The sequence below is a fragment of the Oncorhynchus mykiss genome, chromosome 9 (assembly GCF_057628025.1).
Source record: "Oncorhynchus mykiss isolate SJ-2025 chromosome 9, ASM5762802v1, whole genome shotgun sequence".
Classification (NCBI taxonomy): Eukaryota; Metazoa; Chordata; class Actinopteri; order Salmoniformes; family Salmonidae; genus Oncorhynchus; species Oncorhynchus mykiss.
Genome location: NC_143030.1, coordinates 17,627,504 through 17,655,414, shown reverse-complemented (window position 1 = coordinate 17,655,414; position 27,911 = coordinate 17,627,504). Strand labels below are relative to the sequence as shown.

General features: G+C 43.1%; 1 protein-coding gene across 1 annotated transcript; it reads left to right on the top strand.

Annotated features, from left to right (window-relative positions):
• Nucleotides 1-9,052: 9,052 nt before the first annotated feature.
• Nucleotides 9,053-26,636, top strand: LOC110531581 (uncharacterized). The gene is made up of 9 exons (XM_021614849.3): nt 9,053-9,392; nt 11,224-11,310; nt 11,868-12,014; nt 12,800-12,868; nt 13,136-13,198; nt 14,948-15,031; nt 21,952-22,118; nt 23,311-23,444; nt 24,386-26,636. The coding sequence occupies exons 1-9, from the start codon at nt 9,305-9,307 to the stop codon at nt 24,564-24,566; spliced, it is 1,020 nt and encodes a 339-aa protein (XP_021470524.3). The 5' UTR covers nt 9,053-9,304; the 3' UTR covers nt 24,567-26,636.
• Nucleotides 26,637-27,911: the final 1,275 nt, after the last annotated feature.

Genomic DNA, 27,911 nt, shown 5'->3' with positions numbered 1-27,911 from the left:
TATAATCATATTTAGTTGTTTTTTAACGGTCCAATGTCACTGATTTTATCTTAATACCAAATAATTTATGGGTAACAATTAAGTACCTTATAGTTTCTTAGCAAAGAGTGATTTCCCAAGCAACAATGTTGGTAGGACTGACTGTTAGTCGTCTGAGTGGGGAGGGTGAAACTAAATTGGTGATGTCACCAGGTAGGCCATAACGTCATACCACCAAAACAGGCTCAAATATCAGGCAGTCCTTTCAAACATCTAACACTAAAAGGGTATTATCATTTTCACAATTTCACAGTATTAGTCCAACCTCATAGGGTGGATATACAGTAATAACACGTACTGTATATATAAATATCACAGGAAATCACGTTTTCGAGTGCGCTGGGCCTTCAAGTAATTTCGTATTGCAATTTTTCTATCAGTTTTTTGTTTTTTGATTGCTTTTTCAGAATCCGTGAATAATAATTTAATTTTAAGTTCGACTGTGCCAGTTTTTTGGCTTACTAGCTAGCTTGGAGACTTTTGAGTTGTATGGATTAGAAAGCCACAACACTGGTTTGGAGAGAAGCAGAAGAAGTGAGAGGACTGCATGAGGAGATGGCTGGGACTAGTGGATAAGCTACTCTGACTGCTAATGTTATTCTTCTAGTGCCTTTATGGCAGCAAAATAGCATCACCCAAGTGGGAGTTACATAGAGTTAGTGGAGAGGAGTGGCTAGTCAGCTAAGCTAACTAACACCAGCCCAGATCACGGAGGACATGAGGGGACAGCATGGTGCCCTGCTGAGGCTACAGACACTGACTGTCTTTCTATTCTGACCGGCTCCCTCCTCTGCTCATAGAATCATTAGACAATCAAATCTGCTTCCCTGATCATTCATCATCTCTTCCAGTTCCATTACTCTCACAATTTATAGATGTGTTGATGTTTTTTGTTTGTTTGTACTTTTGTAACTCAGTTTTTAGCTGCTATTTATTGCAATAAAATATATAAATGAATCTAGGGCAACAGCTAGCCTCGTGGTTAGGAGCAACCAAAATGTTGCTGGTTTGAATCCCCGAACTGAATAAGTGAAAAAATGTGTCTGTACCTCAAGGCATGTAACCCTAATTGCTCGTGTAAATCCCTCAGGATAAGAGCATCTGCTAAATTACTCAAATTTAAAAAGCAACAAACACTTTAAATAGGTACAGCATACTTTGATATCAGAGCATTAGTTCCATAAGTTTAATACAGGTGTAGGATCTTAATTTGATCACACTGTATTAAAGAGGATTCTAGAATTTTAGACTTGATTTTCCCTAACTACCAATGTAACAAGCCCTACAAAAATGTCCATTATACACATTATACATTACACACACAATAGTTCAGATTCCCTTTTGCTGCAGGATTACTTTCCTTCTGTGATCAAATTGGTCAAATTAAGATCCTACACATGCACAACTGTCAATAGCATATGGCTATTAGTCTTACAGGGGGCTGTGTGTGGCTTCACCTTAGAATAGACTGAATCTACCTCTGGTGGGGTTGTTGTTTCTGTAGTCGGATAAACATCAGCATAATATAGTAGTCATATCCAGAATAATATCCATGTCACGTTCGTCGTATTGATGAGACCAAGGTGATATGAATACATACTTCTTTTAATAAAGAAAGAACAAAACGACCGTGACGCTATATAAACCGATTGCTGACAGGCAATTACACAGAGACAATAACCCACAAAACCAAAATGGAAAATGGCAACCTAAATAGGATCCCAATCAGAGACAACGATAAACAGCTGTCTGATTGGGAACCAATTCAGGCCACCATAGACCTATAAACCTAGACTAACAAACACCCCTAGATATACAAAAACCCTAGACAGGAAAAAAAACACCTAGACAATATAAAAATAAACCAACCACCCTCGTCACACCCTGCCCTAACCAAAATAATAAAGAAATCAAAAGATAACTACGGTCAGGGTATGACAGTACCCCCCCACCCCCCCCCCCAAAAGGTGCGGATGCCTTTTATAGTTAAGAAAACAGTGCATGCTTAGTGGTGGGCTATGTTAAAAGATGGGAGAAGTGACATGCCTCAATGATAAGAACTCGCAGGAGGATGGTTAACTGGCGCTGCCTAGCAACCATCAAGGGGTTTACAGAAAGTAGTCATACCCCTTCACTTATTCCACATTTTGCTGTGTTATCTTCAAAATGGATTTTATTTATTTTTTCTCACCCATCTACACCCATCTCACCCATCTACAGTACCCCATAATGACAAAGTGAAAATATGTTTTTCGAAATGTTTACACAGTTAATGAAAAAGAAATACAGAAATATCTCATTTACATAAATATTCGCACCCTTGAGGCAATTTTTTTTTTGAATTACGTTTTACTTTCTAGGTAAATACCTAATAGTTTCCACACCTGGATTATGCACCTGGATTGTTGTTAGACAACCATTTGAAGGTCTTGCCATAGATTTCTAAGTAGATTTATGTAAAAACTGTTACTCGGCCACTCAGGAACATTCACTGTCTTCTTGGTAAGCAACTTAAGTGTAGATTAGCATTGTATTTTAGGTTATTGTCCTACTGAAAGGTGAATTAATCTCTGGAAAGCAGACTGAACCAGGTTTTTCTCTAGGATTTAGCCTGTGCTTAGCTCCATTCCGTTTCTTTTTTATCCTGAAAAACTCCCAGTCATTATTAACATGTTAAGGATACCCATAACATTTTTATTTTATTTTTTTATTTCACCTTTATTTAACCAGGTAGGCTAGTTGAGAACAAGTTTTCATTTACAACTGCGACCTAGCCAAGATAAAGCAAAGCAGTTCCACACATACAACAACACAGTTACACATGGAATAAACAAACATATAATCAATAATACAGTAGAAAAATCGATAATCAGCATGTGCTGTATAGGAGGTAGGAAAACATGATGCAGCCACCACTATGCTTGGAAATATGGAGAGTGGTACGCAGTAATGTGGACAAAAAGTCAATTGCTTTGCCACATGTTTTACAGTATTACTTTAGTGCCTTGTTGCAAATAGGATGCATGTTTTGGAATATTTTTTATTCCGTACAGGCTTTCTTCTTTTCACTTTGTCACTTAGGTTAGTATTGTGGAGTAACAACAATGTTGTTGATCCATCCTGAGTTTTCTCCTGTCACAGCCATTAAACTCTGTAACTGTTTTAAAGTCACCATTGGTCTCATGGTGAAATCCCTGAGCAGTTATCTTCCTGTATGGCAACTGAGACAGTAAGGAAGCTTGTGTCTTTGTAGTGACTGGGTGTATAGATACACCATCCAAAGTGTAATTAGTAGCTTCACCATGCTCAAAGGGATATTCAATGTCTGCTTTTTTTTACCCATCTACCAATAGGTACCCTTCTTTGCTAGGCATTGGAAAACCTCCCTTACAGATAATTGCATGTATCAGAACTCAGGATAAGACCGAGATGCAGACAGTTACAGTCACAGATGTTTATTGGCCATGAACAGGGGTTAGGCAAAAGACAGGTCAAAGGCAGGCAGAGGTCTGTAATCCAGGGCAGAATCAATAAGGTACAGAACAGCAGGCAGGCTCGGGGTCTGGACAGGCAGAGGTTGTTAAATGGGTTAGAGTCAGGCAGGTACAGAACAGCAGGCAGGCTCGGGGTCTGGACAGGCAGAGGTTGTTAAACGGGTCAGAGTCAGGCAGGTACAGAACGGCAGGCAGGCTCGTGGTCTGGACAGGCAGAGGTTGTTAAATGGGTCAGAGTCAGGCAGGTACAGAATGGCAGGCAGGCTCGGGGTCAGGGCAGGCAGAGGTTGTTAAATGGGTCAGAGTCAGGCAGGTACAGAACAGCAGGCAGGCTTGGGGTCTGGACAGGCAGAGGTTGTTAAATGGGTCAGAGTCAGGCAGGTACAGAACGGCAGGCAGGCTCGGGGTCTGGGCAGGCAGAATGGTCGTAACTGGGGAAACTAGGAAACAGAACTTGAGAAATCAGGTAGACGGGTAAACACGCTGGAAAGACCTGGCAAGTGAAGACGAACTGGCAACAGACAAACAGAGAAACATGGGGATAATGAGGAAGATGGGCAACACCTGGAGAGGGGTGGAGACAAGCACAAAGACAGGTGAAACAGATCAGGGCGTGACAGTATGTGTGGGTTACAGAGAGGAGGTAGACATTAAAAGTCATTGATAAGCACATTTACGCCATTGTTTATTTAGGCTTGCAATAAAAAAGGGGTTGAATACTTATTGGCATATATATAAGACACTTATAAGACATTTCAGATTTCATTTTTATTAATTTGTAAATCTTTAGAAAAACGTAATTTCACTTTGGCATTTTAAGGATTGTGTGTAGGCCAATGACAAAAAATACCAATTTAATCCATTTTAAATTCAGGCTGTAACACAACAAAATGTGGATAAAGTCAAGGGGTGTGAGCTGCTCTCATTTGTTGACTTCTGTAACCGTAAAAGCCTTAGTTTCATGTATGTTAACATTAGAAGCCTACCCCCTAAGTTTGTTTTACTCACTGCTTTAGCACACTCTGCTAACCCGGATGTCTTAGCCGTGTCTGAATCGTGGCTTAGGAAAACCACCAAAAACCTTGAAAACTCCATTGCTAACTATAACATTTTCCGCCAAGATAGAACTGCCAAATGGGGGAGGTGTTGCGATCTACTGCAAAGATAGCCTGCAGAGTTCTGTATTACTATCCAAGTCTGTACCCAAACAATTCTAGCTTCTACTTCTAAAAATGCACCTTTCCAGAAACAAGTCTCTCACTGTTGCCGCTTGCTATAGACGTACTTCTGCCCCCAGCTGTGCCCTCGATACCATATGTGAATTGATTGCCCCCATCTATCTTCTGAGCTCGTGCTACTAGGTGACCTAAACTGGGATATGCTTAACACCCCGGCCATCCTACAATCCAAGCTTGATGCCCTCAATCTCACACAAATTATCAATGAACCTACCAGGTACAACTCAAAATCTGTAAACATGGGCACCCTCAAAGATGTCATCCTAACTAACTTGCGCTCCAAATACACCTCTGCTGTTTTCAATCAAGATCTCAGTGATCACTGCCTCATTGCCTACATCTGTAATGGGTCTGCGACCAAACGACCATACCTCATCGCTGTCAAGCGCTCCCTAAAACACTTCTGCGAGCAGGCCTTTCTAATTGACCTGGCCGGTGTATCCTGGAATGACATTGACCTCATCCCTTCAGTAGATGATGCCTGGCTATTCTTTAAAAGTGCCTTCCTCACCATCGTAAATAAGCATGCCCCATTCAAAAAATGTAGAACTAGGAATAGATATAGTCCTTGGTTCACTCCAGACCTGTCTGCCCTTGACCAGCACAAAAACATCCTGTGGCGTTCTGCATTAGCATCGAATAGCCCCTGTGATATGCAACTTTTCAGGGAAGTTAGGAACAAATATACAAAGGCAGTTAGGATAGCTAAGGCTAGCTTTTTCAAACAGAAATTGGCATCCTATAGTACTAACTCAAAAAAGTTCTGGGACACTGTAAAGTCCATGGAGAATAAGAGCACCTCCTCCCAGCTGCCCACTGCTCCGAGACTAGGAAACACTGTCACCACCGATAAATCCACTATAATTGAGAATTTCAATAAGCATTTCTCTACGGCTGGCCATGCTTTCCACCTGGCTACTCCTACCCCGGTCAACTGCCCGGCACCCTCCACAGCAACCCGTCAAAGCCCCCACCATTTCTCCTTCACTCAAATCCAGATAGCTGATGTTCTGAAAGAGCTGCAAAATCTGGACCCCTACAAATCATCCGGGCTAGACAATCTGGACCCTCTCTTTCTAAAATTATCTGCCAAAATTCTTGCAGCCCCTATTACTAGCCTGTTCAACCTCTCTTTCGTATCGTCTGAGATTCCCAAAGATTGGAAAGCTGCCGCGGTCATCTTACTCTTCAAAGGGGGAGACACTCTAGACCCAAACTGCTACAGACCTATATCTACCCTAGCCTGTCTTTCTAAGGTCTTCGAAAGCCAAGTTAACAAACAGATTACCGACCATTTCGAATCCCACCGTACCTTCTCCACTATGCAATCTGGTTTCAGAGCTGGTCATGGGTGCACCTCAGCCACGCTCAAGGTCCTAAACGACATCATAACCGCCATCGATATGAGACATTACTGTGCAGCCATATTCATCGACCTGGCCAAGGCTTTCGACTCTGTCAATCATCACATTCTTATTGGCAGACTCGACAGCCTTGGTTTCTCAAATGATTGCCTTGCCTGGTTTACCAACTACTTCTCTGATAGAAATCAGTGTGTCAAATCGGAGGGCCTGTTGTCCGGACCTCTGGCAGTCTCTATGGGGGTGCCACAGGGTTCCATCCTCGGCCCGACTCTCTTCTCTGTATACATCAATGATATTGCTCTTGCTGCTGGTGAGTCTCTAGTCTCCTCTACGCAGACGACACCATTCTGTATACTTCTGTCCCTTCTTTGGAAACTGTGTTAACAACCCTCCAGACGAGCTTCAATGCCATACAACTCTCTTTCCTTGGCCTCCAACTGCTCTTAAATGCAGGGAAAACTAAATGCATGCTATTCAACCGATCCCTGCCCACACCTGCTAACCCGTCCAGCATCACTACTCTGGACGGTTTCTAACTTAGAATATGTGGACAACTACAAATACCTAGGTGTCTGGTTAGACTGTAAACTCTCCTTCCAGACTCACATTAAACATCTCCAATCCAAAAATAAATCTAGAATTGGCTTCCTATATCGCAACAAAGCATCCTTCACTCATGCTGCCATAACTCACAGTTCTATGTGAATGTGGTCGGGTTGCCCAAAAAGTTACATATTGCAGCTTTAAGGAGTGGCTCTCCCATAGACACGTGATCACCCGACATTGTATTTGCTCATGTTTATGTTCTATACGGTTTAAGAAAAGAGAAATTAAGTATTGATTTTCAGAAGTTTATATTGTATTGTTCTGTGCTTCAACTTCAAATAATATTTTTGCAGGAATCTCCTTGCGAATGATTTTGCCGAAGATTGTATCACCCCCGGGCTGGGCAACCTGAGCTTTTGCTATTGTTCAATGTGATTGCAGCTGGGTCTGATCTGATCTGTATATGAAGCACAAAAAAGGAGCGAGTGAGATATCTCGCTTGTTCTTAAGTTTCTGCTTCTAAATCAAATCAAATCAAATCAAATCAAATTTTTATTTGTCACATACACATGGTTAGCAGATGTTAATGCGAGTGTAGCGAAATGCTTGTGCTTCTAGTTCCGACAATGCAGTAATAACAAGTAATCTAACTAACAATTCCAAAACTACTGTCTTGTACACAGTGTAAGGGGATAAAGAATATGTACATAAGGATATATGAATGAGTGATGGTACAGAGCAGCATAGGCAAGATACAGTAGATGGTATCGAGTACAGTATGTACAAATGAGATGAGTATGTAAACAAAGTGGCATAGTTTAAAGTGGCTAGTGATACATGTATTACATAAGGATACAGTCGGTGATATAGAGTACAGTATATACGTATGCATATGAGATGAATAATGTAGGGTAAGTAACATTATATAAGGTAGCATTGTTTAAAGTGGCTAGTGATCTATTTACGTCATTTCCCATCAATTCCCATTATTAAAGTGGCTGGAGTTGAGTCAGTGTCAGTGTGTTGGCAGCAGCCACTCAGTGTTAGTGGTGGCTGTTTAACAGTCTGATGGCCTTGAGATAGAAGCTGTTTTTCAGTCTCTCGGTCCCAGCTTTGATGCACCTGTACTGACCACGCCTTCTGGATGATAGCGGGGTGAACAGGCAGTGGCTCGGGTGGTTGATGTCCTTGATGATCTTTATGGCCTTCCTGTGACATCGGGTGGTGTAGGTGTCCTGGAGGGCAGGTAGTTTGCCCCCGGTGATGCGTTGTGCAGACCTCACTACCCTCTGTTAGTGAGGTTCTACCACTGTTCTACCACTGTTGATGATGTACATAATTATTGTAAATAATGGGACTGATGAGACACCTAGTGGAATGTAGGGGATTGGATGTACACTACAGTATACACAGACAGTATCATATCAGTGTAATGTGGACAACTGATGACAGTATATTTTCAGTTAGATGGTTCTAGAGCTCAACATGTCTTCTCCATGTAACACATCACAGTTCTTTCATCTGACAACAGTAAGATGACATTGGTGCACTGACAGGCATCTCTCTTTTTGTTGAGTCATGCTAGAATAACACAGTGGGAAACAGTAATATTTGTAAAATATATTGTAGGACATGCTTGGTAGTAGTAGTAGTAGTGGTAGTGGTGGCGGTGGTGGTGGTATTGGTGGTAGTAGCAGTAGTAGTAGTAGAAGTAATTTCGTTTGTCAGACACATAGGTTCATAGTTGGTCATTTTAAAACCTTGAAAGAGGATCAAATGACATAATACCTCATCTGAATACACCTCACCACATCATTTACCTGCCTTGGACAACAGGCTGCAGAGACAGTATGTAAATATGAGAATAGTGTCACTGTCACCAGTTATACAAAAAGATTTACAGAAAACAACCGTTGTTTCCACAGCTGTCAGTATGGAGTTCCAAGAGAGCCCTCAAAAAGAGTCAAATTGAAAGGAGCTGTCATTATGAAATGATTATTGTAACACATAATTTGATGATATCTGATGTTCTATGATATATTAGGATTATAGAAATAATGTATTATCTGCTGGCTTTCTTTAACGATCTATCATGAATTAAACTTATCTGAAAGATGACATTTTATATCGCTATATACTTACAGCTAGCTAGAATCCTACCTACAGTAAATTCCACAGGCCATGTTTGTATGAGTATGACAAGCCAACTGTCTTGGAACTGCCATTAGAAATGATATCAGTAATACAGATCAATGACAGGGTTGCTAGTTTACAACATACTCAAATGACGTTCTAGTTTATCACATATTCAAATGAAGCCCAGCGGTAAATAGGAACTGAATATGAGTTTTTTACTGCACCTCCCTACCCCACTGCAGTTCCTCATCATTCCCCTGGGTCGTGTGAGTGTGTGTGCGGGCATTCGTGCGTACATGTTTGTGTGTGTGTGTCTGAATGTTATTTGCATAACATCCTGTGTATTCCATAACAGTTGTTGTTGTGCACTGCCAGTGTGTGTGTGGTTGAGTGTGTGAGTGTTTGTGGGATTTAAATGAGTGAGTGTGTGTGATGAGGGCCTTCTTCCTCTTCTGGTCCCCACTCTGAAAGAGAACTTAGAGCTGTGATGATGTCTGGTGAAATCATCTACTCCGATGTTACATTCACTCGGCATCAGAACCAAGATACTGGAGCAGAAAGTGCAGTTTCTAATGGTGAGTTCTCTCTCATTTATATCGCTTTATTCGTTTTCAACATTTCATCACATTGGGGGACGAGGGTGGAGATGTCATAATTCAACAAGGAGTTAGTAACAGAAGAAGGCTGTATAGACTTGTTAACTGGTTATAATTATAGTGATGATGATTTACTGTATGGTTGTGTCATGAACATTAACTGTGTAAACCCAGGGGCTATAGGTTGGGATCAACATGAACTTTTCTGAAGTGTTTTTGTAATTGTACTTATTAATATGAATTAGTACTATATGTTTAACATGTGGTAGTGTATGAGTCACTGGGCATCTATTTTAGAATGTACTATAGCATAGTTATATATAGTGCAATGTTTGTGTTTTATTTATGACTTTCAGACACGTTCATTTCCTTTTGAATACATTCCACACGGCCTCAACAATGGTTCTCCACAGACAATCCTATTTTGAAGGATATGTACAGTATTTGTGCAATATAAAGGGCATGAGAATATGACAGTTCCATCTAAATGAGTTTTCACACTCTGGACGTATCTGTTGGATTTCACACTGTCAACCATCTTCCAGACAGACAGACAGACAGACAGACAGACAGACAGACAGACAGACAGAGAGTATCAACCTGTAACATTTGGTAACATTTGGTTTATGGCCTAAAGTGTTTCCTCATTTCTCATAACAATATGTCAGCTTTTCTTCAGATATGTTGAATTAGAATATTAGAATATTAGACATTGTATAGTTTGGTTAGTGACCCTAACAGTTAATAAAGTGATTTGCATGTTGGGACTGTCAAGGGACTGTAACTTATTTCAAAGGAAATAATGCGGAGATAGTGGTTTGTTAAAGAAGAACTAGAGTGATATCTTTCTAATATAATGTTGAGATAGTGAATTGTAAGAGAGGTACTAGAATGGTATATTTCTAAAATAATATTGAGATAGCGGATTGTGAGAGCGGAATGAGTACGGTATAGAATAGAATGCTGAGATCGTTGATTGAGAGAGAACAGTGAACAGTGGTTAGAGTTGATTGTGAAAGGGGAACACTGCATTTCTAATAGAATGTTGAAATAGTAAATTGTGAGAGAGGAACTAGAATGGTACAATTCTAATAGAATGTTGAGATAGTGGATTGTGAGAGAGGAACTAGGTACAATTCTTTTTTTTTTTTTTTTTGAATTTTACCCCTTTTTCTCCCCAATTTCGTAGTATCCAATTGTGTAGTAGCTACTATCTTGTCTCATCGCTACAACTCCCGTACGGGCTCAGGAGAGACGAAGGTTGAAAGTCATGCGTCCTCCGATACACAACCAACCAAGCCGCTGCTTCTTTAACACAGCGCACATCCAACCCGGAAGCCAGCCGCACCAATGCGCCGGAGGAAACACCGTGCACCTGGCCACCTTGGCTAGCGTACACTGCGCCCAGCCCGCCACAAGAGTCGCTGGTGCGCGATGAGACAAGCCCTCCCTAACCCGGGCAACGCTAGGCCAATTGTGCTTCGCCCCACGGACCTCCCGGTCGCGGCCGGTTACGACAGAGCCTGGGCGCGAACCCAGGACTCTGATGGCACAGCAGTACAGCGCCCTTAACCACTGCGCCACCCGGGAGGCCCTAGAATGGTACAATTCTAATAGAATGTTGAGATAGTGAATTGTGAGAGAGGAACTAGAATGGTACAATTCTAATAGGTGGTAATCACCATGGGGTTGGTTTTAGGGAAACAATATAATCACGCATGGGGTGCAATATGTATAATATGTATGAGAATGTGTATAAAATAAGTGAAAAAAATGATCTCTTTCTTCATCTCTCTCTCTGTAACCATAGGAGTAGCCGAACGTGAAGAGGATATCACATACTCTGAGGTTAAAAGACCGGGAGGTAGAGCTAGTGAGCAGAAGGATCCTGGGAAAGGTGAGATGTATTTGTGTTACAGTTAGCTAAGGGTTACATTAAGTACCCCTTAATTAACTCTAATTTTCAGAGTAAATAACTCACAGACACCAGAGAAACTTTAACCAAGTTTAATTCTTCCCAAAGGGTCGTTACAGCTGTAATTCAGACAAGTCACACAAGTATATATACTCCACTTTGGACACTCCTCCTTCTCTCCAATCCTTACATCTTATGGTTCCACGGGAAGAGGGTACTAGGATAATAAACCCTTATTACTTCCTTCAGGGGATCTGACCTGACCTCCTGACCTCAACTCCTCCTTCGCCTAATACACAGATGTCCATCCGCTTCCCCTATAGCAATCCAGTGGTCTCCTCCCGTCCACCCAACACATTCCAAAGCCTTCTGTCTTTCTGCAGAGACCCACCACCTCCTGACATAAAACCCAGTCTCTTCCATTTCGTATTCACTATGCGTCTGATCTATCATGTCTTTAATGTCTCAATGTTCAATGTTTACCCCGAATATAACAAACCTTATGACCTTTTAATCTCTGACACCCACTCCTTTTACAGGAAGGGACCATGGCAATAGTGACCCCACTCCCCCAGTGGGGTCAAAGGCTACAATCCCTGAGGGAGGGTATGGGAGAGTTCCCGTGGTGACCCTGATGTGTCTCTGTGTTCTACTGCTGGGCCTGGCGATCACTCTGGGAATCCTCTGTGAGTATATAACCATTATACGGAACCCTGACCCTTTTACACTACTGAACCCTTTTACACTACTGAACCTTTTACACTGATGAACCCTTTTACACTACTGAACCCTTTTATTCTACTGAACCATTTTACACTACTGAACCCCTTTACACTACTGAACCCTTTCACACTTCTGAACCCTTGTACACTACTGAACCCTTTTACACTACTGAACCCTTTTACACTAGTGAACCCTTTTACACAACTGAACCCTTTTACACTAGTGAACCCTTTTACACTACTGAACCCTTTTACACTAGTGAACCCTTTTACACAACTGAACCCTTTTACACTAGTGAACCCTTTTACACTACCGAACCATTTTACACTTCTGAACCCTTTTACACTACTGAACCCTTTTACACTGCTGAACCCTTTAACATTACTGAACCCTTTTACACTACTGAGCCCTTTTACACAACTGAACCCTTTTACACTACTGAACCCTTTTACACTACTGAACCCTTTTACACTACTGAACCCTTTAACATTACTGAACCCTTTTACACAACGGAACCCTTTTACACTACTGAACCCTTTTACACAACTGAACCCTTTTACACTACTGAGCTGAGCTGGACTAGTTATGCATCCACCATAGTTGCTGGCCTGGAACTCTGCTGAAAATGACAATGTGCAAAGAAAATATCCAAGCCAACCCAGACCAGTACATTTCAGATTGGTAAGATAGTGACAAACACAAGAGAAAAACCACAACCCTCCATCGTGTCTTATTGTCTCTGTTCCAGATGCTTCCAACATGACTAGTCTTCAAGCTGAGGGGGCTCGCTTTGCCCAGATGAAAGAGAATCTAACAGGTGATTCCCATGATCAACCCCTTATATAAATGTTTGAGAGAATCCTTCATATGAATCATTAAGATGCAATTTGTCAATGGGGGACTGGCTCAGATTAAAATACCGCCATTTCACTGTAATATATAAAGAAAATATTGTTTCACTTGAATAGGTCTATTGTTAGATAATAGATCATTCTTGTTTGTACAAGGTTTACTTTCTTACTGTATGGTTAGATATGTAAATAAATTCATGTTATTCCTCCACATGATGTGCTTTTAATAACAGGGAAACTGCATGAACTGCAAGACAGCTATAAGAGACTACAGAATGAGACCCACAACGTAACAAGTAGGTAGTCTAGAACAGGACTCAACTGACCTGCCACAACACTCCTATTAATATCATATATTCATTCAGTATTCATGTGAAGTTTAAAAGTGGAAGTTGAACCCAATTTAACTCAAGCTTCTCATTTCAGTACAAAGTTCCATGTTATCAAGGTCAGGATTACATTTACAGCAGTATTGCTTCCCAAAAACATGTTATTTGAATATTGTATATGCTACCATTGTAATGTCTATTAGGAAGCAGAGGCCCTAATGGAAACCTAGTCATATAAGTGTGGTGAAGTGCTACCATTGTAATGTATATGAGGAAGCAGAGGCCCTAATGGAAACCTAGTCATATCAGTGTGGGGAAGTGTATTGGAAAGTCATTTTGTGTAAGGACCGACGCTGGAGACGAGAAGCAGGTACGGGGAGTTGACATTTAATTAGGAACAGACAAAGAGCAAGACAGAAACAGCAACAAATGACAATCAATGCAGCAGCGGGGGAACAGAGATGGGGAACTGACAAATATAGGGGAGGTAATAAACAGGTGATTGAGTCCAGGTGAGTCCAATAATACGTTGATGCGCGTAATGGGCAAAGGCAGGTGTGCGTACTGATGGTGGCAGGAGTGCGTAATGCTGGGGAGCCTGGCGCCTTCGAGCGCCAGGGTGGGGGAGCGGGAGCAGGCGTGACAATTTCGTACTTCAAATGTTTTGTTCGTCAAATATATACCTTTGTATTACGGCCTTATTTCAACAGTTATTTTATAATGAAGGTAAATATGTGTAAAAAATACATGTATATATTTTGATTTGATTAACACTTTTTTGTTATGACATGATTTCATATGTGTTTTTTCATAGTTTTAATTTCTTTACTATTATTCTACAATGTAGAAAATTTTAAAAATGAAATATAAACCCTTGAATGAGTAGGTGTGTCCAAACTTTTGACTGGTACTGTGCATATTTTAAATAATATATACACTACCGTTCAAACGTTTGGCGTTACTTAGAAAAAAATGTGTCTATTATTAACATAACCTCAAATTGATCAGAAATACAGTGTAGACATTGTTAATGTTGTAAATGACTATTGTAGCTGGAAACTACAGATTTTTTTATGGAATATCTACATTGGCGTACAGAGGCCCATTATCAGCAACCATCACTCCTGTGTTCCAATGGCACGTTGTGTTAGATAGTCCAAGTTTACAATTTAAAAGGATAATTGATCATTAGAAAACCCTTTTGCAATTATGTTAGCACAGATGAAAACTATTCAACTGGAGCATCGGCCTTTGTGGGTTCGATTACAGGCTCAAAATGGCCAGAAACAAAACCCTTTCCTCTGAAACTCGTCAGTCTATTCTTGTTCAGAGAAATGAAGGCCATGCGAGAAATTGCCAAGAAACGGAAGATCTCTTACAACGCTGTGTATTACTCCCTTCACAGAACAGCGCAAACTGATTCTAACCAGAATAGAAAGAGGAGTGGGAGGTCCCGGTGCCGAACTGAGCACGAGGACAAGTACATTAGAGTGTCTAGTTTGAGAAACAGACACCACACAAGTCCTCAACTGGCAGCTTCATTAAATAGTACCCTCAAACACCAGTCTCAAGGTCAACAGTGAAGAGGCGACTCCGGGATGCTGGCCTTCTAGGCAGAGTTGCAAAGAAAAAGCCATATCTCAGACTGGCCAATAAAAACAAAAGATTAAGATAGGAAAAATCTTCTAATAAGATATCAATCTATTCTGTTCTCAGTCCAGAGAGACCTGTTATCCTCAGAGCTACAAGACTGTAATGCCAACCTTACTAGGGTCAAAGATCTCCTGGCAACCATCCAAGGTTAGTTCTATCCTCCTCCCATGCATGAGAGTACTAAAGTGGATGCCTCATGAACAGTTATAATATACTGCCATATAGTACTACCATATATTGTAGTTTTGAAAATTATACTGTATTATATTGTACTTATATTATTATGCTGTATTTACTGTATATACATATAAGTATAGGACATACTATAGTACTGAATATTATACTGTATTATACTGTATATCCTGGATATACAGTGCCTTGCGAAAGTATTCGGCCCCCTTGAACTTGGCGACCTTTTGCCACATTTCAGGCTTCAAACATAAAGATATAAAACTGTATTTTTTTGTGAAGAATCAACAACAAGTGGGACACAATCATGAAGTGGAAAGACATTTATTGGATATTTCAAACTTTTTTAACAAATCAAAAACTGAAAAATTGGGCGTGCAAAATTATTCAGCCCCCTTAAGTTAATACTTTGTAGCGCCACCTTTTGCTGCGATTACAGCTGTAAGTCGCTTGGGGTATGTCTCTATCAGTTTTGCACATCGAGAGACTGACAATTTTTCCCATTCCTCCTTGCAAAACAGCTCGAGCTCAGTGAGGTTGGATGGAGAGCATGTTATGGTGAGTGAATGAGGACCCAAAAGCGAACTAACTTAAACAGAGCTTCTTTAATAACCAAACATAGGTAGGCTCAGATAGACCGGCAGATTCCGACAGGACAGGACAAGGTTACAGCAAACATGACGATAGTCTGGCTCAGGCATGAAACACAACAAACAAGAATCCGACAAGGACAGGAACAGAAACAGAGAGAGATATAGGGACCTAATCAGAGGGAAAAAGGGAACAGGTGGGAAACGGGGTGAATGGGTAGTTAGAGGAGACAAGGAACAGCTGGGGGAAAGCGGGGGAGAAAAGGTAACCTAACAACGACCAGCAGAGGGAGACAGGGTGAAGGGAAAGGACAGAGACAAGACACAACATGACAGTACATGACAGTACCCCCCCACTCACCGAGCGCCTCCTGGCGCACTCGAGGAGGAAACCTGGCGGCAACGGAGGAAATCCTCGATCAGCGCACGGTCCAGCACGTCCCGAGAGGGAACCCAACTCCTCTCCTCAGGACCGTACCACTCCCAATCTACGAGGTACTGGTGACCACGGCCCCGAGGACGCATGTCCAAAATTCTACGGACCCTGTAGATGGGTGCGCCCTCGACAAGGATGGGGGGGGGGGGGGGAGACGAGCGGGGGCGCGAAGGACGGGCTTGATGCAGGAGACATGGAAGACCGGGTGGACGCGACGAAGGTATCGCGGAAGAAGAAGTCGAACTGCGACAGGATTAATGACCCGAGAAATACGGAACGGACCAATGAACCGCGGGGTCAACTTGCGAGAAGCCGTCTTAAGGGGAAGGTTCTGAGTGGAGAGCCAAACTCTCTGACCGCGACAATATCTAGGACTCTTAGTTCTACGCTTATTAGCAGCCCTCACAGTCTGCGTCCTATAACGGCAAAGTGCAGACCTGACCCTCTTCCAGGTGCGCTCGCAACGTTGGACAAAAGCCTGAGCGGAGGGGACGCTGGACTCGGCGAACTGAGATGAGAACAGCGGAGGCTGGTACCCGAGGCTACTCTGACAAGGAGATAGCCCGGTCGCAGACGAAGGAAGCGAGTTGTGGGCGTATTCTGCCCAGGGGAGCTGTTCTGACCAAGACGCAGGGTTACGAAAAGAAAGACTGCGTAAGATGCGACCAATAGTCTGATTGGCCCGTTCTGCTTGACCGTTAGACTGGGGGTGAAAGCCGGAAGAGAGACTGACGGAAGCCCCAATCAAACGGCAAAACTCCCTCCAAAATTGAGACGTGAATTGCGGACCTCTGTCCGAAACGACGTCTGACGGAAGGCCATGAATTCTGAAAACATTCTCGATGATGATTTGTGCCGTCTCTTTAGCAGAAGGAAGCTTAGCAAGGGGAATGAAATGAGCCGCCTTAGAGAACCTATCGACAACCGTAAGAATAACAGTCTTCCCCGCTGACGAAGGCAGTCCGGTGACAAAATCTAAGGCGATGTGAGACCACGGTCGAGAGGGAATAGGAAGCGGCCTGAGACGGCCGGCAGGAGGAGAGTTACCGGACTTAGTCTGCGCGCAGACCGAACAAGCAGCCACGAAACGACGCGTGTCATGCTCCCGGGTGGGCCACCAAAAACGCTGGCGAATGGAAGCAAGCGTACCCCGAACGCCAGGGTGGCCGGCTAACTTGGCAGAGTGAGCCCACTGAAGAACGGCCAGACGAGTAGGAACGGGAACGAAAAGAAGGTTCCTAGGACAAGCGCGCGGCGACGGAGTGTGAGTGAGCGCTTGTTTTACCTGCCTCTCAATTCCCCAGACAGTCAACCCGACAACACGCCCCTCAGGGAGAATCCCCTCGGGGTCAGTGGAGGCTACTGAAGAACTGAAGAGACGAGACAAAGCATCAGGCTTGGTGTTCTTAGAGCCCGGACGATAAGAAATCACGAACTCGAAACGAGCGAAAAACAGCGCCCAACGCGCCTGACGCGCATTAAGTCGTTTGGCAGAACGGATGTACTCAAGGTTCCTATGGTCAGTCCAAACGACAAAAGGAACGGTCGCCCCCTCCAACCACTGTCGCCATTCGCCTAGGGCTAACCGGATGGCGAGCAGTTCGCGGTTACCCACATCATAGTTACGTTCCGACGGCGACAGGCGATGAGAAAAATACGCGCATGGGTGGACCTTGTCGTCAGAGAGGGAGCGCTGAGAAAGGATGGCTCCCACGCCCACCTCTGACGCGTCAACCTCGACAACGAACTGTCTAGAGACGTCAGGTGTAACAAGGATAGGAGCGGATGTAAAACGATTCTTGAGGAGATCAAAAGCTCCCTGGGCGGAAACGGACCACTTAAAGCACGTCTTGACAGAAGTAAGGGCTGTGAGAGGAGCTGCCACCTGACCGAAATTACGGATGAAACGACGATAGAAGTTCGCGAAGCCGAGAAAGCGCTGCAGCTCGACGCGTGACTTAGGGACGGGCCAATCAATGACAGCTTGGACCTTAGCGGGATCCATCTTAATGCCTTCAGCGGAAATAACAGAACCGAGAAATGTGACGGAGGAGGCATGAAAAGTGCACTTCTCAGCCTTCACAAAAAGACAATTCTCTAAAAGGCGCTGGAGGACACGTCGAACGTGCTGAACATGAATCTGGAGTGACGGTGAAAAAATCAGGATATCGTCAAGGTAAACGAAAACAAAGATGTTCAGCATGTCTCTCAGGACATCATTGACTAATGCCTGAAAGACAGCTGGAGCGTTAGCGAGGCCGAAAGGAAGAACCCGGTATTCAAAGTGCCCTAACGGAGTGTTAAACGCCGTCTTCCACTCGTCCCCCTCCCTGATGCGCACGAGATGGTAAGCGTTACGAAGGTCCAACTTAGTGAAAAACCTGGCTCCCTGCAGGATCTCGAAGGCTGAAGACATAAGAGGAAGCGGATAACGATTCTTCACTGTTATGTCATTCAGCCCTCGATAATCTATGCAGGGGCGCAGAGACCCGTCCTTCTTCTTGACAAAAAAAAACCCCGCTCCGGCGGGAGAGGAGGAGGGGACTATGGTACCGGCGTCAAGAGCTACAGACAAATAATCTTCGAGAGCCTTACGTTCGGGAGCCGACAGAGAGTATAGTCTACCCCGGGGGGGGGTGGTTCCCGGAAGGAGATCAATACTACAATCATACGACCGGTGTGGAGGAAGAGAGGTGGCCCTGGACCGACTGAACACCGTGCGCAGATCGTGATATTCCTCCGGCACCCCTGTCAAATCACCAGGCTCCTCCTGTGAAGAAGAGACAGAGGAAACAGGAGGGATAGCAGACATTAAACATTTCACATGACAAGAGACGTTCCAGGAGAGGATAGAATTACTAGACCAATTAATGGAAGGATTATGACAAACTAGCCAGGGATGGCCCAAAACAACAGGTGTAAAAGGTGAACGAAAAATTAAAAAAGAAATGGTTTCACTATGATTACCAGAAACAGTGAGGGTTAAAGGTAGCGTCTCACGCTGAATCCTGGGGAGAGGACTACCATCCAGGGCGAACAAGGCCGTGGGCTCCTTTAACTGTCTGAGAGGAATGTCATGTTCCCGAGCCCAGGTCTCGTCCATAAAACAGCCCTCCGCCCCAGAGTCTATTAAGGCACTGCAGGAAGCTGACGAACCGGTCCAGCGTAGATGGACCGACAAGGTAGTGCAGGATCTTGAAGGAGAGACAGGAGTAGTAGCGCTCACCAGTAGCCCTCCGCTTACTGACGAGCTCTGGCCTTTTACTGGACATGAAGTGACAAAATGACCAGCGGAACCGCAATAGAGACAGAGGCGGTTGGTGATTCTCCGTTCCCTCTCCTTAGTCGAGATGCGGATACCTCCCAGCTGCATGGGCTCAGCACCCGAGCCGGCAGAGGAAGATGGTAGTGATGCGGAGAGGGAGGCGACGGAGAGCGCGAGCTCCTTTCCACGAGCTCGGTGACGAAGATCAACCCGTCGCTCAATGCGAATAGCGAGTTCAATCAAGGAATCCACGCTGGAAGGAACCTCCCGGGAGAGAATCTCATCCTTTACCTCTGCGCGGAAACCCTCCAGAAGACGAGCGAGCAAGGCCGGCTCGTTCCAGCCACTGGAGACAGCAAGAGTGCGAAACTCAATAGAGTAGTCTGTTATGGATCGATTGCCTTGACATAGGGAAGACAGGGCCCTGGAAGCCTCCTCCCCAAAAACAGATCGATCAAAAACCCGTATCATCTCCTCCTTAAAGTCCTGATACTGGTTAGTACACTCAGCCCTTGCCTCCCAGATTGCCGTGCCCCACTCACGAGCCCGTCCAATAAGGAGAGATATGACGTAGGCGACACGAGCAGTGCTCCTGGAGTAAGTGTTGGGCTGGAGAGAAAACACAATATCACACTGGGTGAGGAACGAGCGGCATTCAGTGGGCTCCCCAGAGTAACACGGCGGGTTATTGATTCTGGGCTCCGGAGATTCGAAAGCCCTGGAAGTGGCCGGTGGATCGAGGCGGAGATGGTGAACCTGTTCTGTGAGGTTGGAGACTTGGGTGGCCAGGGTCTCAACGGCATGTCGAGCAGCAGACACTTCCTGCTCGTGTCTGCCTAGCATCGCTCCCTGGATCCCGACGGCTGAGTGGAGAGGATCCGAAGTCGCTGGGTCCATTCTTGGTCGGATTCTTCTGTTATGGTGAGTGAATGAGGACCCAAAAGCGAACTAACTTAAACAGAGCTTCTTTAATAACCAAACATAGGTAGGCTCAGATAGACCGGCAGATTCCGACAGGACAGGACAAGGTTACAGCAAACATGACGATAGTCTGGCTCAGGCATGAAACACAACAAACAAGAATCCGACAAGGACAGGAACAGAAACAGAGAGAGATATAGGGACCTAATCAGAGGGAAAAAGGGAACAGGTGGGAAACGGGGTGAATGGGTAGTTAGAGGAGACAAGGAACAGCTGGGGGAAAGCGGGGGAGAAAAGGTAACCTAACAACGACCAGCAGAGGGAGACAGGGTGAAGGGAAAGGACAGAGACAAGACACAACATGACAGTACATGACAGAGCATTTGTGAACAGCAGTTTTCAGTTGTTTCCACAGATTCTCGATTGGATTCAGGTCTGGACTTTGACTTGGCCATTCTAACACCTGGATATGTTTATTTTTTGAACCATTCCATTGTAGATTTTGCTTTATGTTTTGGATCATTGTCTTGTTGGAAGACAAATCTCCGTCCCAGTCTCAGGTCTTTTGCAGACTCCATCAGGTTTTCTTCCAGAATGGTCCTGTATTTGGCTTCATCCATCTTCCCATCAATTTTAACCATCTTCCCTGTCCCTGCTGAAGAAAAGCAGGCCCAAACCATGATGCTGCCACCACCATGTTTGACAGTGGGGATGGTGTGTTCAGGGTGATGAGCTGTGTTGCTTTTACGCCAAACATAACGTTTTGCATTGTTGACAAAAAGTTCAATTTTGTTTGGTGTGTCTCCCAGGTGGCTTGTGGCAAACTTTAAACGACACTTTTTATGGATATCTTTAAGAAATGGCTTTCTTCTTGCCACTCTTCCATAAAGGCCAGATTTGTGCAATATACGACTGATTGTTGTCCAATGGACAGAGTCTCCCACCTCAGCTGTAGATCTCTGCAGTTCATCCAGAGTGATCATGGGCCTCTTGGCTGCATCTCTGATCAGTCTTCTCCTTGTATGAGCTGAAAGTTTAGAGGGACGGCCAGGTCTTGGTAGATTTGCAGTGGTCTGATACTCCTTCCATTTCAATATTATCGCTTGCACAGTGCTCCTTGGGATGTTTAAAGCTTGGGAAATCTTTTTGTATCCAAATCCGGCTTTAAACTTCTTCACAACAGTATCTCGGACCTGCCTGGTGTGTTCCTTGTTCTTCATGATGCTCTCTGCGCTTTTGACGGACCTCTGAGACTATCACAGTGCAGGTGCATTTATACGGAGACTTGATTACACACAGGTGGATTGTATTTATCATCATTAGTCATTTAGGTCAACATTGGATCATTCAGAGATCCTCACTGAACTTCTGGAGAGAGTTTGCTGCACTGAAAGTAAAGGGGCTGAATAATTTTGCACGCCCAATTTTTCAGTTTTTGATTTGTTAAAAAAGTTTGAAATATCCAATAAATGTACAGTTTTATATCTTTATGTTTGAAGTCTGAAATGTCGCAAAGTTCAAGGGGGCCGAATACTTTCGCAAGGCACTGTACATATAAATATAGTATATACTGTAGTACTGTAAGTCATCAAATACAAATCGCATCTCAATGTCTCTTGTCTCCTTGTCTTCTTGTGTGTTCTTGTCTCTCCTCTCTCTTTTACAGGGAATCAGAAGAGATGTAATACCAGTCAGCTGTGTTCTCCTGGCTGGGAGTTCTACAATGGATCATGTTACTACTTCTCTAAAGAAAAAATGACCTGGGAACAGAGTCAGTACGCCTGCATCCACGATGGAGGACACCTGGTCATCATAGAGAGTCACCAGGAGCAGGTAAGATTGGAGGTGTAGTACACTATATATACAAAAGGACATGGACACCCCTTCAAGTTAGTCAATATGTCTATTTCAGCCACACCCGTTGCTGACAGGTGTATAAAATCGATTACACAGCCATGCAACCTCCATAGACAAACATTGGCAGTTGAATGGCCTTACTGAAGAGCTCAGACTTTCAACGTGGCACCTTCATAGGATGCCACCTTTCCAACAAGTCAGTTCCATTTTTGCCCTGCTAAGGCTGCCCTGGTCAACTGTGACTGCTGTTATTGTGAAGTGGAAATGTCTAGGAGCAACAGTGGCTCAGCCGCGAAGTGGTAGGTCACACAAGCTCACAGAACAGGACCGCAGATTGTTGAAGCGCATAGCAGTCCGGACGAATATGCGTTTGGTGGATGCCAGGAGATCGCTACCTGCCTCAATGCACGGTGCCAACTGTCAAATCTGGGGCTGTTTTTCATGGTTTGGGCTAGGCCCCTTAGTTCCAGTGAAGGGAAATCTTAAAGCTACAGAATACAATGACATTGTAAACAATTTTGTGCTTCCAACTTTGTGGCTACAGTTTGGGGAAGGCCCTTTCCTGTTTCAGTATGTCAATGCCCCCATGCACAAAGTGAGGTCCGTACAGAAATGGTTTGTCGAGATTGGTGTGGAAGAACTTGACAAGCCTGCTCAGAGCCCTAACCTCAACCCCATCGAACACCTTTGGGATTAATTGGAATGTCGACTGCAAGCCAGGCCTAATCGCCCAACATCAGTGCCTGACCTCATTAAGGCTCTTGTGGCTTAATGGAAGTAAGTCCCCACAGCAATGTTCCAACATCTAGTGGAAAGCCTTCCCAGAAGAGTGGAGGCTATTATAGAAGCAAAGGGAGGACCAAGTCCAAATTAATGCCCATGATTTTGGAATGAGATGTTTGACGAGCAGGTGTCCACATACTTTTGGTCATTTAGTATAATTAACTGCTACTTGACTCTCATATAAAGGGCAGACTTCAAGTTAGGATACGGCCTTCTTTAAGTGTCTCTCTGTGTTTTGCATGTCTGTCTCCATTGGTTGACTTGAGTGGAAAGCAGACAGGGTTCTTGCTCTTCAAGTTAAAAATATACTTTATATAGAATAGTATGAGAACATCAGGATGAGAACCTTTGGTCCATTGGTTGACTAACGTGGTTTTCTCCATAGGAGTTTATAAAACAGAGAGTGGTAGCACTGGGAATTGATCCTTATGAACACAGCCCCTGGATTGGACTGACAGATGAGAAGCAAGAGGGATTGTGGGTGTGGATGGACAGTACAACTCTTAATGAGAACATCAAGTAAGGATGTTTTTAAGGCATACATTCACACATCTACACACACACACACACACACACACACACACACACACACACACACACACACACACGTACGCACACACAGCCTTTGAGCTTCATTTCCAGCGTACTACTATAGCTGACCCTGTATAACAACACATTTCACTACACCTATCCGGTGACAATTTTAAAAAATTGGGAGGGTATCGCCAATTAATTTTGGATGTGATTCAGATCTGGACTCATTGCTGGCCACTTTAGAACAGTCCAGCGTTTCTTCTTGAACCATTTCTGGGTGCTTTTGATGTGTGTTTGAGGCCGTAGTCCTGCTGGAAGACCCACAACCTTCAATGGAGACCCAGTTTTTGGACACACGGTTTAACATTGGACTTCAAAACTCCTTGATAATCTGCTGATTTCATGATGCCTTGCACATGTTCAAGGCCCCCAGGACGAGATGCAAACCTCCCCCATGTTTGATTGTAGGGAGGGTGTTATTTTCATTGAATGCTTAATTTGGTCATCGGTAAACACAGTGCTGATCTGTAACTCAAATGTAGTTTTGTTTGTTTGTGGCCAAAGAAGAGTCCAGATCTGAATCACATCCATAACCTATGGCGAGAGCAGAAAACAGCACTTGGTGGGGGGCACCCCTCAAATTGAAGAATTAGAGCAGTTTGTTGCTATATACTGGGCCAAATTGCCAGTCGAAAGGTGCATCAGATTATTGATGGCTTCAAGAAACATTTGTCTTGAGTGATCTTGGCCAAAGGCTATGCAACCAAGTACTAGCTCCGGTTGCCAATCATTTTGTCCATGCCATTTGTCTTTATTTTCTAAATTCAAATTGTAAAAATCCATGGTGCCAATATATTTGGTCGCAAATATTTATTTATTCTGGGACATACTGTATGGAGTAATAGGTTCTCTTCTCCCTTTTCTAGGTACTGGGACTTTGCCGAACCAAATAACCGTGGGCCTAAAGGTGAAGGTGAAAACTGTGTCCGAATTGGTCAAAATTGCCACAAACAAAAAAATTGTTGGTTTGACTTTCCATGTGTCGAACCATCTAAGAGAATCTGTGAGAGTCGTGCAGTCTGTGAAAGTCGGGCAGGCACTCTATAGTGAAGCCAAATGTAGTGTATTGAATGAGTAACCAGCACAAGGCACCGTATTGTTGGGAAGTATTTAGGGCCCATTTTCTAGACACAGACCAAACCTACACTCTTAGAAGAAAAGGTTCCAAAAGGGGTTTTCGGGTGTCCCCATAGGAGAATGATTTTTGACTCCAAGTAGAAGCCTTTTTGACTCCAGGTAGACCACTATTGGGTTCCGTGTAGATGAAGATCTCTGTTGAAAGGGTTCTACCTGGAACCAAAAGCACTACTTCAAATGGTTCTCCTATGGGGACAGACAATATATAGCCACTTTTTTTCTAAGAATGTATTGCTGGACTGAGCTTGTCATATGTCATTTTGATTAATGCAGAGTATTACCTTCATTTGAGCTTGTGTCCACACAACAAATACTTCTGCTTTTAGCTATAATTGAATGTCATACCTGTGTAGTTCCTCCACATAGCCAGCTGGATCTGACAGATCCTACTGATATGGATGTAACTTATATTGGTAAATATGCTTTCCATTGTAAAATTTGATATTTTAGTCAATTAACAAACGGTCTTGTCCACAGTGACCTACAATTAGTGCATTTTAGTGAATAATTAGATATACAGATCAATGCAGTAGTATTAGAAAGCCTGCATGGTTTAGCCTGCATGGGTTAGCCTGTAAGGTTTAGACTGTCATCTCAACCTTCTATTCAGGAAAATGTATCTAGGTTGTATTTCTAACAATAGGATTACATTTTTTTATTCAGTTGATTTACAGATTTATTTGTAACAATGGGATTCATTAATTCAGCTGTTTTTACAGATTTATTTGTAACAATGGGATTCATTAATTCAGTTGTTTTTACAGATTTATTTGTAACAATGGGATTCATTTATTCAGCTGTTTTTACAGATTTATTTGTAACAATGGGATTCATTTATTCAGCTGTTTTTACAGATTTATTTGTAACAATGGGATTCATTAATTCAGCTGTTTTTACAGATTTATTTGTAACAATGGGATTCATTAATTCAGCTGTTTTTACAGATTTATTTGTAACAATGGGATTCATTTATTCAGCTGTTTTTACAGATTTATTTGTAACAATGGGATTCATTAATTCAGCTGTTTTTACAGATTTATTTGTAACAATGGGATTCATTAATTCAGCTGTTTTTACAGATTTATTTGTAACAATGGGATTCATTAATTCAGCTGTTTTTACAGATTTATTTGTAACAATGGGATTCATTAATTCAGCTGTTTTTACAGATTTATTTGTAACAATGGGATTCATTAATTCAGCTGTTTTTACAGATTTATTTGTAACAATGGGATTCATTAATTCAGCTGTTTTTACAGATTTATTTGTAACAATGGGATTCATTAATTCAGCTGTTTTTACAGATTTATTTGTAACAATGGGATTCATTAATTCAGCTGTTTTTACAGATTTATTTGTAACAATGGGATTCATTAATTCAGTTGTTTTTACAGATTTATTTGTAACAATGGGATTCATTAATTCAGTTGTTTTTACAGATTTATTTGTAACAATGGGATTCATTAATTCAGTTGTTTTTACAGATTTATTCGTAACAATGGGATTCATTAATTCAGCTGTTTTTACAGATTTATTTGTAACAATGGTATTCATTAATTCAGCTGTTTTTACAGATTTATTTGTAACAATGGGATTCAATAATTCAGCTGTTTTTACAGATTTATTTGTAACATTGGGATTCATTAATTGAGTTGTTTTTACAGATTTATTCGTAACAATGGGATTCATTAATTCAGCTGTTTTTACAGATTTGTTGGTAACAATGGGATTCATTAATTCAGCTGTTTTTACATATTTGTTTGTAACAATGGTATTCATTAATTCAGCTGTTTTTACAGATTTATTTGTAACAATGGGATTCATTAATTCAGCTGTTTTTACAGATTTATTTGTAACAATGGGATTCATTAATTCAGCTGTTTTTATATATGTATTTCTATGTGCAGGTCTAATAGATGGAATTAGACATGAAGTAATACATAAATAAAAATTGAATGACCTAAATGTTCAAAATTTGCTGTGTTTGACGCAGACTCGGTCTCAACCTTTAAGTCTTTACTGAAGACTCATCTCTTCAGTGGGTCATATGATTGAGTGTAGTCTGGCCCAGGAGTGTGAAGGTGAACGGAAAGGCTCTGGAGCAACGAACCGCCCTTGCTGTCTTTGCCTGGCCGGTTCCCCTCTCTCCACTGGGATTCTCTGCCTCTAACCCTATTACAGGGGCTGAGTCACTGGCTTACTGGTGCTCTTCCACTGGTGCTCTTCCCTTCCATAGGAGGGGTGCGTCACTTGAGTGGGTTGAGTCACTGACGTGATCTTCCTGTCTTCCTGTCCCCCCCCGACTTGGGTTGTGCTGTGGCGGAGATCTTTGTGGGCTATACTCGGCCTTTTCTCACGATGGTAAGTCGATGGTTGAAGATATCCCTCTAGTGGTGTGGAGGCAGTGCTTTGGCAAAGTGGGTGGGGTTATATCCTGCCTGTTTGGCCCTGTCCGGGGGTATCATCGGATGGGGCCACAGTGTCTCCTGACCCCTCCTGTCTCAGCCTCCAGTATTTATGCTGCAGTAGATTATGTGTCTGGGGGCTAGAGTCAGTCTGTTATTTCTGGAGTACTTCTCCTGTCTTATCTGGTGTCCTGTGTGAATTTAAGATTTAAGTATGCTCTCTCTAATTCTCTCTTTCTCTCTTTCTCTCTCTCGGAGGACCTGAGCCCTAGGACCATGCCTCGGGACTACCTGGCATGATGACTCCTTGCTGTCCCCAGTCCACCTGGCCATGCTGCTGCTCCAAATTCAAGTGTTCTGCCTGCGGCTATGGAATCCTGACCTGTTCCCCAGACGTGCTACCTGTCCCAGACCTGCTGTTTTCAACTCTCTAGAGACAGCAGGAGCGGTAGAGATACTCTGAATGATCGGCTATGAAAAGCCAACTGACATTTACTCCTGAGGTGCTGACTTGTTGCACCCTTGACAACTACTGTGAATATTATTTATTTTATTTATTTTTATTTCACCTTTATTTAACCAGGTAAGCTAGTTGAGAACAAGTTCTCATTTGCAACTGCAACCTGGCCAAGATAAAGCATAGCAGTGTGAACAGTATTTGACCATACTGGTCATTAATAAACATTTGAACATCTTGGCCATGTTCTGTTATGATCTCCACGCGGCACAGCCAGAAGAGGACTGGCCACCCCTCATAGCCTGGTTCCTCTCCAGGTTTCTTCCTAGGTTTTGGCCTTTCTAGGGAGTTTTTCCTAGCCACTGTGCTTCTACACCTGCATTGCTTGCTGTT

Excerpts from the sequence above, each read along its gene's own strand:
- LOC110531581 (XM_021614849.3), top strand. The coding sequence starts at position 9,305 with ATGATGTCTGGTGAAATCATCTACTCCGATGTTACATTCACTCGGCAT. Across the intron at positions 9,393-11,223 it reads AGAAAGTGCAGTTTCTAATG|GAGTAGCCGAACGTGAAGAG; the intron begins GTGAGTTCTCTC and ends CTGTAACCATAG. Across the intron at positions 15,032-21,951 it reads TCTCCTGGCAACCATCCAAG|GGAATCAGAAGAGATGTAAT; the intron begins GTTAGTTCTATC and ends TCTCTTTTACAG.